The sequence below is a fragment of the Palaemon carinicauda genome, chromosome 35, assembly GCF_036898095.1.
Source record: "Palaemon carinicauda isolate YSFRI2023 chromosome 35, ASM3689809v2, whole genome shotgun sequence".
Classification (NCBI taxonomy): Eukaryota; Metazoa; Arthropoda; class Malacostraca; order Decapoda; family Palaemonidae; genus Palaemon; species Palaemon carinicauda.
The window spans coordinates 8,682,912-8,699,592 of record NC_090759.1 but is presented as its reverse complement, the minus strand read 5'-3'; the positions used below and the strand labels follow the sequence as shown (position 1 = coordinate 8,699,592).

Here is a 16,681-nt window from a genome sequence, read left to right as displayed (position 1 = left end):
CTTTAACGGGTAATATTTAAAAAAGATTAAAGACCATGCAGGTAAATAATAGTTCAGTGTAGAATTTGATAATTTAATGTTTTGTGTTACTATAACTTTTTTTTGGCCCCCTCAGTTTTCAGTTTGACATAATCTTCACACGTGCACAATATGTAAAACATTCTTGGTCATTATTGGTTGTAGTGTTGGCGAGTCTGCCAAGGTGAAGCATGGTGGAACCTCCAATAAGATTAGCTCAAAAAGAGTGGACCAAGTATCCTCCAAAAAGGTGCTAGATTCAAAGATTCTGCCCTCTACTTCCTCCTCCTCTTCTGTATCTTCTTCTTCGTCTTTTAGTGATTCCAGTGACAGTGATGTTTCTCCCAAGAAATTCAAAGTTAGCAGGTAGTATTCTGGAAAAAGCAAAACTGTTTTGCTCAGTACACAAGGCAGTGTAACAGTGTGTTTGTGTGTGTGTGAAAAACCTCTTTCCCTCTCGCATGTGCCTCAAACACCCATTGAACTTACTCTGCACACAGTTCTGTTTTTGTTAACTTCAGAATATTCTTGATTGATTTCCCATAAATTTAGAAGTATGGAAAGTATTGTAGTTTTCTTCAAAAGACTTTCCTATATTAACTGCATCAAACCTCTCATTATTGTTTGTAAATCTTGATTTTGAGTATTCTTGCAGTTACAGAAAAAAAGCACTCTGTTAGTGAAATATTGTACTAATCTCTCTCTCTCTCTCTCTCTCTCTCTCTCTCTCTCTCTCTCTCTCTCTCTCTCTCTCTCTCTCTCTCTCTCTCTCATTTTTATAAATTTTTCTCAAAATTACAGGTTGTGCCATTATAGTACAAAAAATAAAAAGACCATGAGCCATATTGTAAAATAGGTAATTTACAAATGTTTCTCCAGGTATTCTGAAGGGCCACATCTTGGATTTTTTTTCAAATACATTATTAAAAGAAAATCTTGGGTATTTTTTATATGCATAGGGAATCTGTTTTATTAGTACTTATATTTTCCCAGACTTCGATGATGTTGATGATTTTTGTTTGAAATGCAACTTTTAATTTTAAATATTTCAAGGTTCAAGTAAGGACGTCCAAGCTCCTAAGGATAGTCCTTCATTTGTTATGTTGCTAGTTTCCAAGAAGTTATATATTTTGTATTTTTGGGGGTTTCACCATGCATATCTAACACTTTATATAAGTATATTTAATTATCTAAGCTTTTATCTTGAAACATTTCTATATCTATTTATTTGCAAAATGCAAATTTAAATTACACTTCCCCCGGGGTATCTTAAGGAAAAGTCAGCTGTTTTACTGTATGAAAAGTTAAGAGGTAGCTGTGAAGGACATGAGTCTGTCAGCTGTTCAGCTGACCGTTTGACCATCTCTCATTTCGTGGTTCCGTCTGGATGAGCCTACACTTCATATGGATGGAAGCATTTTTTTCTTTGCAATTCTACTGGAGCTATTGTGTGTGATGGTATAGTGAACTATTTTTCTGTTCACTCGACCCTAATCAAACTTTTAACTGTAGTCAAGGTGTTCAACCATGCTGCTGACATCATTGTTAATGTTCCATTGTTCTACTGGGTATTAGGGTATTGGCACAATTGTTCCTCTTCTTTTTGGGAGAAGATTATTCTGGGGATGTTTTAGGCCAAAGTAAATAACATTCTAAAGCTATGAATTTTAATTAAAAATCAACTTGTTCCCATACTAACAAACCTTCCGTTATTTATGTGGATTATCTTTCAGCGGTGGCTGGAGGTAGCCATTAGACTATAATCGGAGCTGGCAATCCTGCTTAACCGCTTGAGCGGGTAGGCTGGGGGTTACCGAGCCGCCTCTATATATACTTTCACAGCAGAGAGAGACGTCACTTTTTCTTTTGGCTCAGTAGAGTGCAGTGTAGGGAGTGATCTGCCTCCCAATGGGTGAAATTTGGGCGGCGTAGGAAGACGACGATGAAGCGCGACCGTTCTCCCTCAGGGACGGGTAGAGTGCGTTCTTCTCGCACCCCCAAATCTCTCTCAGAAGCTCCTTCTCGCTTGCGTTCTTACGAGGGACGATCAAGTAGGAGCGCAGATCGATTAACTCCTTAACAACCGTAGGGTATTGGGGGGTTGTTGCTTCCCTTAGAGGAGTAACTTCTCCTCCAGCCGCTGGCGAGCCATTCTCCCTTTCAGATCTGCTGCAGGTGTGGTCGTCCTTAGGGATTTCAGGACCCCCTTTGAAGGAGGAGCTGCTGTGCCTTCTTCAGCATGGAGCCAGATTGGCTAAGGCACAGAGATGGTTGCCTGTGGTAGGTCCCCCTAGTGGTACTGTTGACGACCCTGACCTATCCCAGGCTCCGGATGTGAGCTTGGAGGTGGACTACCCACTAGACTCAGTAGATGAGAATCTTCAATAGGCGGCCAGTCCGAACTATCACTCCGAACAGGAGAGACGTGAGTCGGAACATACCTTTTGGCAGGTCCTTGTCTGTATGAGGGCCATCAACAGGCTGTCCACTCCTGGTTCCACCATCCAGGAAGGGAAGGATTTAATTCTTGATGAGATATTCTAGACCCAGAAGTCTTCCAGATTTAGTGCAGCTCTGCCCTGGTCCAAGGATTTGACAGCCGCCAAAAGGAAAGCTATCGCTCAGATAGCTGGAACTTCTAGTTTCTTGAGGGCAGGTTCCTCGTCTCGGTCCCTTCCATTTCCTTTTGTTTTACAAAGGAAGTATTATGAGATTGAAGGGGAACCACATTCCATCATGACCCTCGACCCTTCAGTAGAGTCCCTAACGAAGGGTGTTCCAACTCATACCCTCTCTTCTCTGAAGGCCTCCCTCTCGGCAGTTGAACTCCTGAACTTAGAGGCATGAAGTACGCCATGCAGGCTGCTTTGTGGCTTGATCTACGAATGGGATCCTTAGGCTTCATGGTTCGCTCCCACGATCTTTCAAAAGACTATGGAGTCTTTCCTGTTGTGAGGTACCTGGACTCTTAAGTCCTATTGCACCATGTCGTCAACCTATGGGCGAATGCCATCCTCAAGAGAAGTGATACTGTCTTAGGTAGGTTCCACAAACAGGTGCGGAAAGTGGAGGTCTCTCGGTTGAGGAATTCCACCCTCGAGGGTTCATCAATCTTTGTTCCAGAAGAGATAGTTAGGGCTGCTGAGCAATGGAGGAAATCGTTCAACGAATCTCCCCTCCATAGGGCCTATGGTAGACTTTCCCAGTATTCATGGCCTCAGCAAGCATCATCTACTCACCAGGCAACTTTCTTCTAAGGTGTCAAAGCGGCCCTTTCCGTCCAAAGAACAGAAGGGGTCTGAGTCCTTCAGAGGAAAGAAGGCATCCTCCAGCACAGCTGCCAGAGGTGGCAGCTTTATGGGGCAGATCCCTAGACGGTCGAAGTGATCGGTGTAGGGTATCATGTCCTGTTCACTCAATCTCTCCCTCCTCTGACTGAGGATCCAGTACGTCTAAGCTTCTATGCGAAGGGATCCGCCAAGGAACTGGCCCTCAGGGCCGAAGTCCAGACCATGCTGCAGAAGGGGGCTCTCCAAGAGGTCATAGAAGGGTCCCCAGGCTTCTACAGTCAAATTTCCCTGGTGAAAAGGACAACTGGAGGCTGGAGACCAGTCATCGATCTCTCCTGTCTGAACAAGTTTGTTCAACAGACTCAGTTAAGAATGGAGACGGCAGACAGTCATCCAATTTGTTCGTCCAAGGGACTTCATGTACACACTGTATCTGAAGGGCGCATAGTTCCAGATCCCAATCCATCTGTCTTCAAGGAAGTATCTGAGATTCATACACAAGGAAAACACATACCAGTTCAAGGTTCTATGCTTCGGTCTCGTGGCAGCTCCTCAGTTATTCACCAGAGTGTTCGCCTTGGGCTCAGAGAATGGCATCCATCTTTTCAGAGATCTGGACAACTGGCTGATCCTAGCAGACTCGGAGACCACCCTTCTTCGTCACCGAGACGTGCTTCTTGAGTTTTGTCTGAACCTGGGGGTTCTGATAAATCTCGAGAAGTCATTACTGCAACCTTCACAGAGACTGGTATACCTCAGTATGATCATAGACACTGTCCTAGAGAAAGTCTTCCCATTCGACGAAAGAGTACACAGACTGAACGAAGTGACCGTTCGCTTCCTCAGGAAAGAAGTTCTTCCAGCCTCTCGTTGGTTAAGTCAGTGAGGCCATCTAACCTCTCATCCGTCTTGTTCCAAACGGCCACCTTAAGATAAGATCCCTGCAGTGGCAGCCGTAATCCATGTTGAACCAACACTCCGACCCACCGGACACCCGAGTTCCTATAACTCAGGGTCAGGTGACGGATTTGAGTTGGTGGATGGTAGACGAAAACCTTTGACGGGGCCAGAATCTAATCGTTCCCCCTCCGGATTTGATGCTCTTCACAGATGCATCAAAAGAAATGTAGGGGCTCACCTGCTGCACCATGCAATCTCTGGCCTTTGGGCAGAGTCAGAAAGGTACCAGCACATAAATCTTCTAGAGATGTGAGCAGCTTACCTAGCTCTTCATCAGTTCCAATAGTTGCTGGCAGGTCACTTGGTGGTGTTGATGAGCGACAACACCACAGTAGTGACTTACATAAACAAACCAGGGCTGTACCTTTTTGCAGCCTTTATGCCATCTTGCAGTAAAGATCCCCAGATGGTCAGAAGAACATTCGGTATCTCTATCAGCTTGATTCATTCCTGGCAAGAAGAATGTGCTCTCGAACAATCTGAGCAGAGTGCTTCGAATAGTAGGCTCCAAATGGTCTTTGAATCGTCAGATAGCCAACAAAGTCCTGACTTTTTGGGGTTCCCCAACCGTAGACCTGTTCGCAATATCTCTGAACAGCAAGCTTCCGCTGTACTGTTCTCCTGTCCCGGATTCTTGGGCTCTATGGGAAGATGCATTCCAACAATGGTGGGACAACATTGACGTGTGTGCCTTTCCCCAGTTTTGTCTGATGAGAAGACTGCTCAATAAAACCAGAGCGTCTAAAGATCTAATGATGACCCTTGTAGCTCCACTATGGCATCATGCAGAGTGGTTACCAGACCTCCTGCAACTTCTATTAGATATACTGAGAGAACTCCCTCCACAACGAGATCTACTCAGACAACCACACTCGAACATCTTCCACTAGAGCTTGCAGTTGCTTCGTCTTCACGTGGGGAGACTATCCAGCATCTCCTCTCTCAGAAGGGCTTTTCATGGCAAGTTGCGGAGCGAATGTCTGGATACTTGTGTAAGTTCGTGGAAGGAATATCTCTCCACTCGATGCCACTATTCCAATAATAGCGGAGTTCCTGGTATACCTTCGAGAGGAAAAACTCCTTTCAGTCTCGGTGGTGAAAGGCTATCACTCAGCCTTAAGCTTTGCCTTTAAGCTGAAAGGAGTAGATATTTCCTTTTCATTGGGGATTTCTTAACTCTTACTTACGGAGTTATGAGATCACTTGCCCTCAGCCAGAGATTAGGCCTCCTCCTTGAAACGTGGGTCGCGTCTTGAGATCATTGAAAGGACCTCCTTACGAATCATTGCGCCATCAAACTGACCGAAATATCGCTTTGAAGACTTCGTTCCTGCTCGCTTTAGCCTTGGCAAAGAGAGTCAGCACATTTCAGGGCCTCTCGTATGACATCGCTTTATCAAAGGGATGGGGGAAAGTGACACTCCACTTCGTCCCTTAGTTTATTGCCAAGACTCAAAATCCTTGGGTACTGTACCATAGATTTGGGCCCTTTCAGATTGCGAGTCTTCGTTCTGAAACTAATGACCTAGATCAGTTGTTATTATGTCCAGTGAGGAGTTTGAGATACTATCTTAAACGCACTGCAGCAACACGGCCCAGACTAACACCTCTGTTTGTTAGTTTAGGTAAAGAGGAGGATCACCAAAAACACGGTTTCCTTCTGCATTCGAAAGAGCCTGGTTCCTGATCCTCCTCAGGCTTGTCGACCTAGAGCCCATGATGTCAGGGGAATCAGTATTTCCCTGGCATTCAAGCAGAACTTTTCCGTGTTGCAAGTTCTCCAAGCGGGCGTGTGGAAGTTACACCACCTTCACAGCCTTTTACTTCAAAGACGTGACTCACAGGAGACTCGATACATTCACTATCGGTCCTGTGGTGTGTGCTCAACAAGTGGCTTTAGATATCTCAGGCTCCTTGATGGACAAGTAGCAGTTGGTTGAGGGCATTGGTTACCTAGGTTAAGACTGGGATGAATAAGAAGAATGTCTGGCTTTCCTTTCATCATCTTCCCCTCCCTTGGGGTACAGCACCATGGGTCAATCTGCAAGCTGGCTTCAACCCCTGCAGGTAATTATCACTTCCCTTGTGTAGCCTAGTATAAGTTATAAAATTGTTATACTGTGCACGTCCTCCATTGCTTTCTGCGAGGGAGCTTTGGGATACGTCTTGTTTTCCTATGTAAACTCGAAGGCGTTCATATAGATTAACGACTCTATTACACTGCATTGCACAGGCCGCAGGTATACACACTTTGTATATTTCAGCGTGGTGTCAAAGTTTTCCCTAGACCACAGTCATATACTGTACTAGGTAAAACTGGGTCACTTGTAAGGCCAGATCTAGGACTTCCATCCACATACAGTAAATAACGGAAGGTTTGTTAGTATGGGAACAAATGACAAATTCAGCGATAATTTGTATTTTTCCTTAAATAATGTAAACCTGGAGTTATTTATATAAATTGACCCGCCATCACCTGTCCCCCAGAAGTCCTGCCTGCAATAAAAAGTGACGTCTCACTGCTGTGAGAGTATATATAGAGGTGGCTGGGTACACCCTAGCCACCCCCAGCTTACCCGCTCAAGCGGTTATGCACTGTTGCCACCTCGCATTAAAGTCTAATAGGTATCTCCAGCTGCTGCTGAAAGATGATCCACATAAATAACTCCAGGTTTGTATTAGTTAATGAAAAAATACAAATTATCACCGAATTTGTCATTGTTTTGGTGATGTTTCAGTAAATGTACTTTTGTTGAAAATGCTATAGTGAAATATAGAAATAAAGAAAATGCATTTATAAATTGTAGTTTGTTAAATTCAGACTTTATTCAAAATTTTATAAGCATCGATAGTTATTGGAAACTGTTGTATACAATAGTTAATATAAAGAATTGTAGTATGTTCTCTAATTTTTCTTTTATATGGAGTACTAGTATTTTGCTTTGGTATAATGTTATGATATATTTTGCTGGCTTTCATTGTTTAAAGAATATATCTTACAGTATGAAGTATAGCCCATCAAATATATTCAGATAAAATCCAATTTAGATTTATCATTGTTTTAGATAATTGCCTTTTTCAAAGTTAAGCTAGGTCCCATTATTTTGTTTTTCCTGGAGGGGCTAGGTTTGGGCCTTTGATTTCATTCTACATTTCTGTAGGCATTTAACATTTTGTGATTTTTGTTTCGCTTCATTTTCATTGAGACTTGTCCTCGTGAGATTTTCTTTAATAAATTTGATTCTATTCTATGCATGCAAATGAAGTGTACTAATTTAGATTATTAATGTTTTCCTTTTTTGTGGTTTTAAGAGTACAGCAGGATCTTTTGAATTGTTCACAATGTTACAATAGGGTATGCATCCTTTTTATGCCATAAAGAACTGACTCTAGCTGGCTTGATATGAAGTTTTTAATTTGATAGTCCTCTTTCAGTACTGTATATTATAAACTACTGTGACAGGTCGTCGAAAGGGCTTCAGGAATTGTGGACTGTAGTGAGGAATTCCGAGTGTGGATTGATTCTCTAAAGAATTCTGCATGCACTTTTGTTGAACAGTTTAATCACTAACTTGAATTCAAAGAGCATTTTATTAGGACATGATTTCATTTTTGATATTTACTTATTCAGAAGTTGAGTTTGGATAGTTACTTTTGTATGAACTGTTGCATGATGAGACCTTATTTTATAATTGTTTGCAGATCTAATGACAGTTATCGTTCGCGAGATGAAGGACCCAAATTTGTTTCATGCAGAGAAGATCTTGAAAAAGTACGCTTGTCTCGACATAAGTTAGAACGCTTCGTTCACCTGCCAATTTTTGGAAAAACTGTTATCGGCTGTTTTGTCCGAGTAGGCATAGGTGTTCATCAAGGAAGATCAGTGTATAGGGTAAGTGTAGTACTGTTTTACTCTTTTTATGAGATTGTACATTCATATAGTATCTGGGATTTGCATATGGTAGTAGTGCTTCTTGTACTTCCAAAGGTCAGGTGATTTAAAGTATTCTGGAAAAAAAGTGCTTTACAATACTTATGGTTGCTTTCTAGCATCATAAGCTACCAGTTATCATTTGGAAGGTCCAAGAGGGTTTTGATTGTTGGTGTCTCCTCCTCCTTGATACCAAGTGTTCCTTTTTTTTTTGTTTAGATATATGGGAGTTTAGCACTTTTAACTCGCTGTTGCATTTAGATAATGAAAGATGGTAGTGTAGCTGGACCACTGAGCTAATCATTCTGTAGAAAAAACTTTCCCTAAGTATATGGGTAAGTTTCAGAAATTTTGACTCGTCTGAGGAGTAAATTGGAATGTGTTTATTTAAAAAAGAAGTAAAAGGCTAAAATGCATTGCATATGAAGTGAGATGAAGATTTCACAGCAATCAAATGTGTGGTGTAACTGGAATGCTTGGTATTTTTTAACTTTTACCTGAAATTCATTGTTGGTTTTTAAAGACTACATTGGTTTCAATACTTTTCGTGGAGCCTATATTTTCACTGTAAGTTTAATCACTAGATGTTCTGGATTCAAATATTTTGATTTGAGATAATAATTTTACTTTTAAGTGTAACCTCAAATTGTTGCATAGTTTTCAAGTAAAATATCCTTTAGCCAAGGACAGGAAATATTTATAATATAAAATAAAAAGAATATATTTTAAGATATTTAAGTAAAAAAATGGAAGGGGATAGTAGTAAACTTATCTGCTGTTATTGCCTGTATTTAAATCCTCTGATTTGGGACATTTTCATGACTAGACTTCTAGAACCTAATGTGAATTTATATTTGTTATACCCTGATTAGTTAATAATTATGTTTTTCCCTATTTGACTAAGGGTCAACAGCTGATGGGCATTTCAACAATATGCTTACTCTAGATAGTTTTTCTTCAATACAGACAAGTAATTGGCAGGCAATCCATCTATATATCTTCTTGGAAGTGTCACACCTTTTATGGTGGGGCCTTTGAGTTAGGTTGTAGAAGTAGTTCTAGGCCTCGATGAGTTGGTGGTTTGCATCACTGAATTCGTAAATGCAGACCTTATTATTTCCTGAATTTTCATTGTCTGTATTTTATCAGCTATTCATAGTCTGTGAGGATAAGATATTGGGATGCTTTTGCCTTCCTCCCAAGGATTATCATTATTAACAAAGATATCCATCGCCTTTGCAGAGGTACACCTTTCCCAAAACAGTACACCAGACTGCTTTGCACAAAGAATAAATGAAGAAGGAATGGAATATGGGTGTAGAGACCTTATATTACAGAAGGGGTTTTTAGGAATTGGCAAAATGAGATTTGAGGCTTTACATCTCAGAGAATTGGTAGTCTCTTGAAACACGTAAGAAGGTGTGATATCAGTGGATTGTGGAAGCATGATGTGAGGATGGAATTATGAATTATATGAAAAATAAAGGGGGGGGGGACTTGTGGTTTGCCACAATATTTGCAGAGCTGATCTAGTTAAACTATTCAGTGATCTTGGTATGTTACTTTATAGGACTTGAACATTAAGGACTTTCTCACAAGCCATTCATACTGTAGTTGTCCATAAAGAAAAATATAAGAATCCTTTCAACATTAAAGATGTGTGGTGAGAAGAAAAAAAAAGTTATTTGTTTTCAAATTCATAGGTATTAATCAAATTGATGTCCATTTGTTGGGGTAAGAGCACATGGTAGTCATTTGAAGTAATAATAGCTAATGCAGGAGTTGGTCTTTCTTTTGGTAACTGGGACTTTTAGGCAAACCAATTAATTGCACATTCTTTGAAGTAAATAACCAAGGATTGAGGTTTCATATGTCTGTACATTCAAAGCAACTCTTATAAAGGCCTAAATCCTTGATAGCTGAGATGAAACTAGTGTTCCTCTGAGCTCATTAGGTTAATGGTACATCAACTGATCTTTAGGTAGGATGATTTGCAGTGTTTGTTCTGTAACTGAAATAAAAACCACGCTATTTAATATGGGTAATTACTTTCGGCGTAGCTGAAATGATGAGCCATTCTGTTGACCGATCTCGGGGTTTGGGAGAGGGAGTTGCCTCCCATAGCGAGGCAGCTCCTCCTCCTCCCCCGGGGGAGGATTTAAATGCAAATGTTACTAATAATGATTTGTTGCAGCTTTGGGCTTCCTTGGGGCTTGAGGGTTCGCCCTCCAAGGAGGCCTTGTTTGACATGATCAGGTTGGGGGCAGCTGTCAAACAATCGCCGACTTTAGCAGAGGTTGATCCTCTGTCTACCGTCGAAGTTGTTGTGGCAGAGGTTTCCGATGAGTTGTATCAAACCTCTGCTCCTGATGTTGCTGATGTAGCTGAAGGCTTAGTTCCCCCCTCCGAACATCTTTCGAGGGAGGAACTAAGTCTAACGGTCTCTCCTGCCGGTGATTCTCCCCCTCGGGGGAGTTCACTCACAGACTCCTATTCGGAGGACTGCTGATGGTCAGCCTGCTGACCCCACGGCCCGCAGAGTGCGTATAAGGCGTAAAGCCCGCCTACCTCTTCGCCGTATAGGCCTTCCTTCACCTCACAAGGGTGTTAGGAGGTGCCTCTTCGGTTCATCATCTCCGCAGTCCACCGCAGAGGAACCTCGCCGTCGTTCGCCGACTCTACCAGCTACATCCTTGGACCTCTCCGCAGATCGTTCGCGATCTCCTTCGGTGGAAGGTCGTCCTGGCAAAGGACACGCTGACATTCCACCCGCTGTTATAGCGCGCCAGCGCTCACCTGCGCGCCAGCGCTCACCTGCGCGCCAGCGTTCACATGCGCGCCAACGCTCACCTGTTCGTCAGCGCGCTACTGCGCGCCCTTATCCTGATGCGTGCCCCCGGTCTCCTGCGCACCAGCGCTCGCCTACGCGCCAGCGCTTTCCTGCACGCCAGCGCTCGCCTGCGCGCCAACAATCTCCTGTGCGCCCACGATCTTCTGATCTGGGCGCAAAGGGGAAGATAACCTCTTCCCCTGCTCGCCAGCGCTCTCCAATGCGCCTTCAATCGCCAACGCGCCATCAATCGCCAACGCGCCATCGGACCCCGCCTGATCGCCATCCTTCACCTGCGCGTCCACCTATACTACCAGATGTGTGCTCTCATGTGCGCCCGTGCGCAAGGGATATATCTCCTGCGCACGCGCGCCCAACGTTATCTCCCTCACGGGCTCTTCGAGATCCTGCGCGCCCACGCGAGCGCGAACAATCTCCTTTGCGTGCTCGAGCGCTCATCCAGCCTGCTGCGCCCCCTGTGCAATTTCCGGAACGTGCCCCTGTGCACCATCGCTCGCCCTCGCCTGCGTGCCATCGCTCGCCAGCGCACCCTCGCGCGCCCGCACGCGGCCCAGGCTAAATTCTATCGCGCCAGCGCGATCCCACGCGCGAGGCTGCAGGACGCTGCGCAGCCAGGTTGTCATCATCATCATCCCCCCCCCCAAGCGCAGAACAGCGCGCTCGCCGGAGGGAGGGAGGATTCTGGATAGGTCCAGGGACTTTTCTCCTTCCTTTCAGACAGACCCTACTTTGGTAACTCCTTCTAGGGATCAAACGATCCCCTTCCCTCCAGAGGGAGTGTCTGACAGCGCAGCTGTCAGTCAGCAGCCCTGGTTTGGGTCCCTAGTCAGAGCGGTCATGCAGGCTTTTAAGCCTGTTCTCTCTGAGCTGGGTCACAAATCAGTGGCAGCTTCGACTCCCCTGAAGAGGAAGAGAGGAGTAGCTGACGTGGTAACTTCTCCAAGGGCGAAGCTGACTCCTTGGAAGTCTTTGAGGAAGGCCTCCCCCCCCCCCCCCGACTTCCACTCCTTCCCCTTCGGACGAAGATTTCCCATCCTCAAGGGAGTCATGCGAGGTGAGGCGTTCCCCCATCGCACCAATGTGGAAAACCCCACCTCGCGCAGGGAAGTCTTCTCGGGTAGGGGTGGAGAAGAGCCTCCCACCATCACTGTTGGAGTCCTGCATCCCTCCCAGGAGGGAGTCGAAGGACTCCAAGACTTTACCGAAGTCATGCTCAAGGATTAGACCAGAGCCAGCCAAGCCCTCGGAGAACGTCCACGAGTCCCCCCAAGAAGAGCCTTTGGGGACAGGAGACTTTGCTGCTAGCCCTTCAGGAGAGAGCTACAGGAATCAGAGCATCCGTTCTGGCAGGTTCTGACCCTTATGAGGAATCTCAATGGGTTTGCGTATCCAGAGATTCCTCCTCGTGAGGGCAAGGACACGGTCTTGGACCGAGTCTTTGGTACTCTAAAACCCTCAAAGGCCATTGCAGCTTTGCCCTGGTCTCAACGGGTTAAGAGTGCCAGAGACAAGGTCGAAGGCCAGCTCTCCGAGCTTGCCTCCTCCAGCCGATCCAGCGCCGATATCAAACTCGTGTCCATCAGAGGAGGTACTTTGACATCATGGAGTTGACTTGTCTAGCTCTTCCCTTACACCACTCGTTGGAAGAGCTTACCAGGGGAGTCCCTCTAGAGAGAGACTCCAACCGGCAAGTATTGCTCTCGGCGACTGAGATCCTTAGCTAGGAGAAGGTGGCGAAGTGTGCCCTGCAGGCAACTTCGTGGTTGGGCATCTGGCTAGGGTCTATGGGCATCCTGTTATAATCTGAGGACTTGTCTAAAGAGAGTACCAGGAAGGCCATGGAGACCTTTTTACTCTCAGGCACTTGTACCATCGAGTTTATAGCCCACAAAGTCTCGAACTTGTGGGCTAATACCATCTTGAAACGTCGAGATGCGGTGTCTGAGAGATTCCACCAAAAGGTCCCCAGTACCGAGATCAGCAGGCTCAGACATTCTTCCATCTTGGGGAAGAATTTGTTCGAGCCTAAGGACGTGGAGCAGGCGGCTGAGAGGTGGAGAAAGTCCAACCAGGACTCTCTCCTACATAGAGCTTTAACATCGAAGGCCTATAAACCTGCAGCAACCACGTCCTTCCATGACCATGAAACCGGCAGCTACAGTGAAGACAACTGTGTCGAAGCCATTTCCTGTCAAGGACAAGAAAGGCAAAAAGTCCTCCAGGGGAGGCAAGAATCCTAGGAGGAGTGGCCGAGGCCACAAACGCTAGGATTGGCAATCCCCCTGCATGTCCACCAGTTGGGGGGATGCCTACAAAGTTGCGCAAACAGGTGGCAGCAACTCGGGGCCGATTCCTTGACGATTTCCGTAATCAGTCAAGGATATCGCGTCCCGTTCACAACATCTCTACCTCCCCTGACAGCGAATCCAGTGTCGTTGAGCTCCCTTGCCATGGGATCGGCAAGGGGGCAAGCCCTTCGGGCAGAAGTCCAGACCATGTTGAAGAAGGGCACTCTCCAAGAGGTCGTCGATGGGTCCCCAGCCTTCTTCAGTTGACTCTTTCTTGTAAAGAAGGCGTCTGGAGGCTGGAGACCAGTCATCGACCTCTCAGCTCTGAACAGGTTTGTCAAGCAGACCCTGTTCAGCATGGAGATGGCAGACACTGTCAGACTTGCAGTGAGACCGCAAGACTTCATGTGTACACTGGACGTGAAGGACGCGTACTTTCAGATCCCAGTCCATCCGTCTTCAAGGAAGTACTTAAGATTCAGCCTAGACAACAAGATCTACCAGTTCAAGGTGCTGTGTTTCGGTCTCTCCACAGCACCACAGGTTTTCACCAGTGTGTTCACCCTAATATCGTTGTGGGCACACAGGATCGGCATCCGTCTCCTCCGTTATCTGGACGAGTGGCTGATCCTAGCAGACTCGGAGTCAGCCCTTCTTCGTCACCGAGACAAACTTCTGGGACTTTGCCAAGATCTGGGGATCATGGTAAATCTCGAGAAGTCTTCTCTGCTTCCTACTCAAAGACTGGTATATCTAGGCATGATCATAGACACCAATCTCCACAAAGCCTTCCCATCAAACGACAGGATAGCAAGGCTGAGGAGAGTCGCGAGTCCTTTCCTCAGACGAGAAGAGCTCCCAGCCCAATCGTGGCTACGTCTCCTCGGTCACCTCTCATCCCTGGCCCGTCTAGTTCCCAACAGTCACCTCAGAATGAGATCTCTGCAATAGCGACTCAAGTCCCTGCGGAATCGAGGTCATGATCCCTATGGGTCCTACGGAACGGACGGACCTTCAGTGGTGGGTGACAGACAAGAACCTACGAAGGGGAGCGGATCTTCTCGTCCTCCCCCCGGATTTGATGCTGTTTTCGGACGCCTCAAAGAAGGGGTGGGGGCCCACGTTCTGCACCACAGGACCTCAGGCCTGTGGTCAGAATCAGAAAAGTGCCTCCATATAAATCTGCTAGAAATGAAGGCTGTATTCCTGGCCCTTCAACAGTTCCAACATTACCTGGCGCACTCTGTGGTGGTGATGAGTGACAACACCACAGTAGTGGCTTACATCAACAAGCAGGGAGGTACCTTTTCAGAGCAGCTATCCCATCTCGCAGTAGAGATACTGAGATGGACCGAAGTCCACTCGATTCCACTATCGGCTCGCTTCATTCCAGGTAAGAGGAATGTGCTCGCCGACAATCTGGGCAGAGCGTCTCAGATAGTGAGTACCGAGTGGTCTTTGGATCATCTAGTAGCCAACAAAGTCCTGACTTTGTGAGTTCCCTGACTGTGGATCTGTTCGCTACAGTGCTGAACTTCAAGCTTCCGCTGTACTGCTCCCCAGTCCCGGATCCCAAGACACTCTGGCGAGATGCCTTCCAACAACGGTGGGACAACATCGACGTATACGCCTTTCCCCCCGTTCTGTCTGATGAGGAGGGTACTCAACAAGACAAGAATATTGGTCAATCTCTCGATGACCCTTATAGCTCCGCTATGGCATCACGCGGAATGGTTTCCAAACCTTCTGCAACTCCTAACGGAACTTCCGAGAGAACTCCCTCCACGACACGAGCTACTCAAACAATCACACGCCAACATCTTTCACAAAGTCGTAGCTTAGTTTCGACTTCACGCCTGGAGACTATCCAGCATCTCCTCGCGGAGAGAGGATTTTCGCAACAGGTTGCGAATAGGATGTCTGGACACCTGCGAAGGTCATCCGCAGGGGTCTACCAGGCAAAGTGGCGAGTTTTCTGTGGTTGGTGTCGTGGAAGGGGTATCTCTCCACTCGATGCCACTATTCCAGCAATAGTGGAGTTCGTGTATTTGCGAGAAGAAATGCGCCTTTCAGTCTTTGCAGTGAAAGGCTATCGCTCAGCCTTAAGTCTAGCCTTCAGGTTTAAAGGAGTGGACATTTCTTCTTCGCTGGAACTTTCCCTACCCATATGAAGTTATGAACTTACCTGCCCTCAGTGGTAAGTGAGACCTCCATGGAACGTGGTTCGAGTTCTCAGGTCTCTTAAGAGACCTCCCTACAAACCATTACGCCAGGCTTCAGATCGCCACCTTACTTGGAATACGGTGTTCCTACTAGCTTTGGCCTCGGCCAAGCGAGTCGGTGAACTTCATGGTCTCTCGTATGACATTGCCCATTCAAGGGGATGGGGGGAGGTAACGTTCAGATTCGTCCCTGAGTTTGTTGCTAAGACTCAGAATCCGGTAGTGCCGGACCCTCGGTTCGACTCTTTCCAGATTTCGAGTCTTCGTTCTGTAACAGATGACCCAGACCATTTCCTACTGTGCCCAGTAAGGAGTCTGAGGCTATATCTTAAAAGAACGGCTGCAGTTCGTCCCCAAGTGCAGGCATCGTTTGTGAGCACTGGGAGAACAAAGAGGAGGGTTACCAAGAATACTATCTCAGCATGGATTCATAGGATAATCCATCTGTCCCTGAATCCTGACCCTCCTCCGTCACATCGCCCTAGGGCACATGATGTCAGGGGCGTAGCTACGTCCCTAGCCTTCAAAAAGAACTTGTTAGTGACGCAGGTTCTACAAGCGGGGGTGTGGAAGCGTCAGACAACCTTCACAGCCCACTACCTGCAAGACGTGACCCACAGGAGGCTCGATACGTTTTCTATCGGCCCTGTGGTGGCTGCACAACAGCTGGTTTAAACCTCAGGCTCCTTAATGGACAAGTAGCAGAAGGTTGAGGGCATTGTTACCCAGTCTTAGTCTGCATGAATGAAAAGGTTTGTCTGGCCCTTATTCTTTTCTTCATCCTCCCCTCTCTTGGGGAAAGCAGCATCTTGGGTTCTCTGCACAGCTGACCTCGAACCACTGCAGGTAAACGTTTCCTTGTGTTCCTAGTATTAAGCTAATACTGTCACGTCCCCATACGCTGATGAGGTGGTAATGGGAGAGTCCTACCCTAAAGTTTCCATCTAAAGGACTACAGGTCAACTTCCTAGGACGAGTCACACTTCAGACCTTCACACACAGCTTACGTAGGCTGCAGCCCTTGCGCGCCGAAAGTAATATCCCATGTAAATAGCTAAGGTTTGTATGGTTAGGAAAAATACAAATTATCTCCGAATTTGTCATATTCGTAGGTAATTTGT

At 46.0% G+C, this 16,681-nt stretch overlaps 1 protein-coding gene across 1 annotated transcript in view; it reads left to right on the top strand.

The window, feature by feature from the left end:
* The window catches only part of Rtf1 (RNA polymerase-associated protein Rtf1), a 229,053-nt gene that overhangs the window by 122,516 nt on the left and 89,856 nt on the right, over positions 1-16,681 (top strand). The window contains exon 8 of the mRNA XM_068358690.1: positions 7,971-8,160. Within this exon, the coding sequence (XP_068214791.1) occupies positions 7,971-8,160 (190 nt within the window). The remainder of the gene's footprint in view (positions 1-7,970; positions 8,161-16,681) is intronic.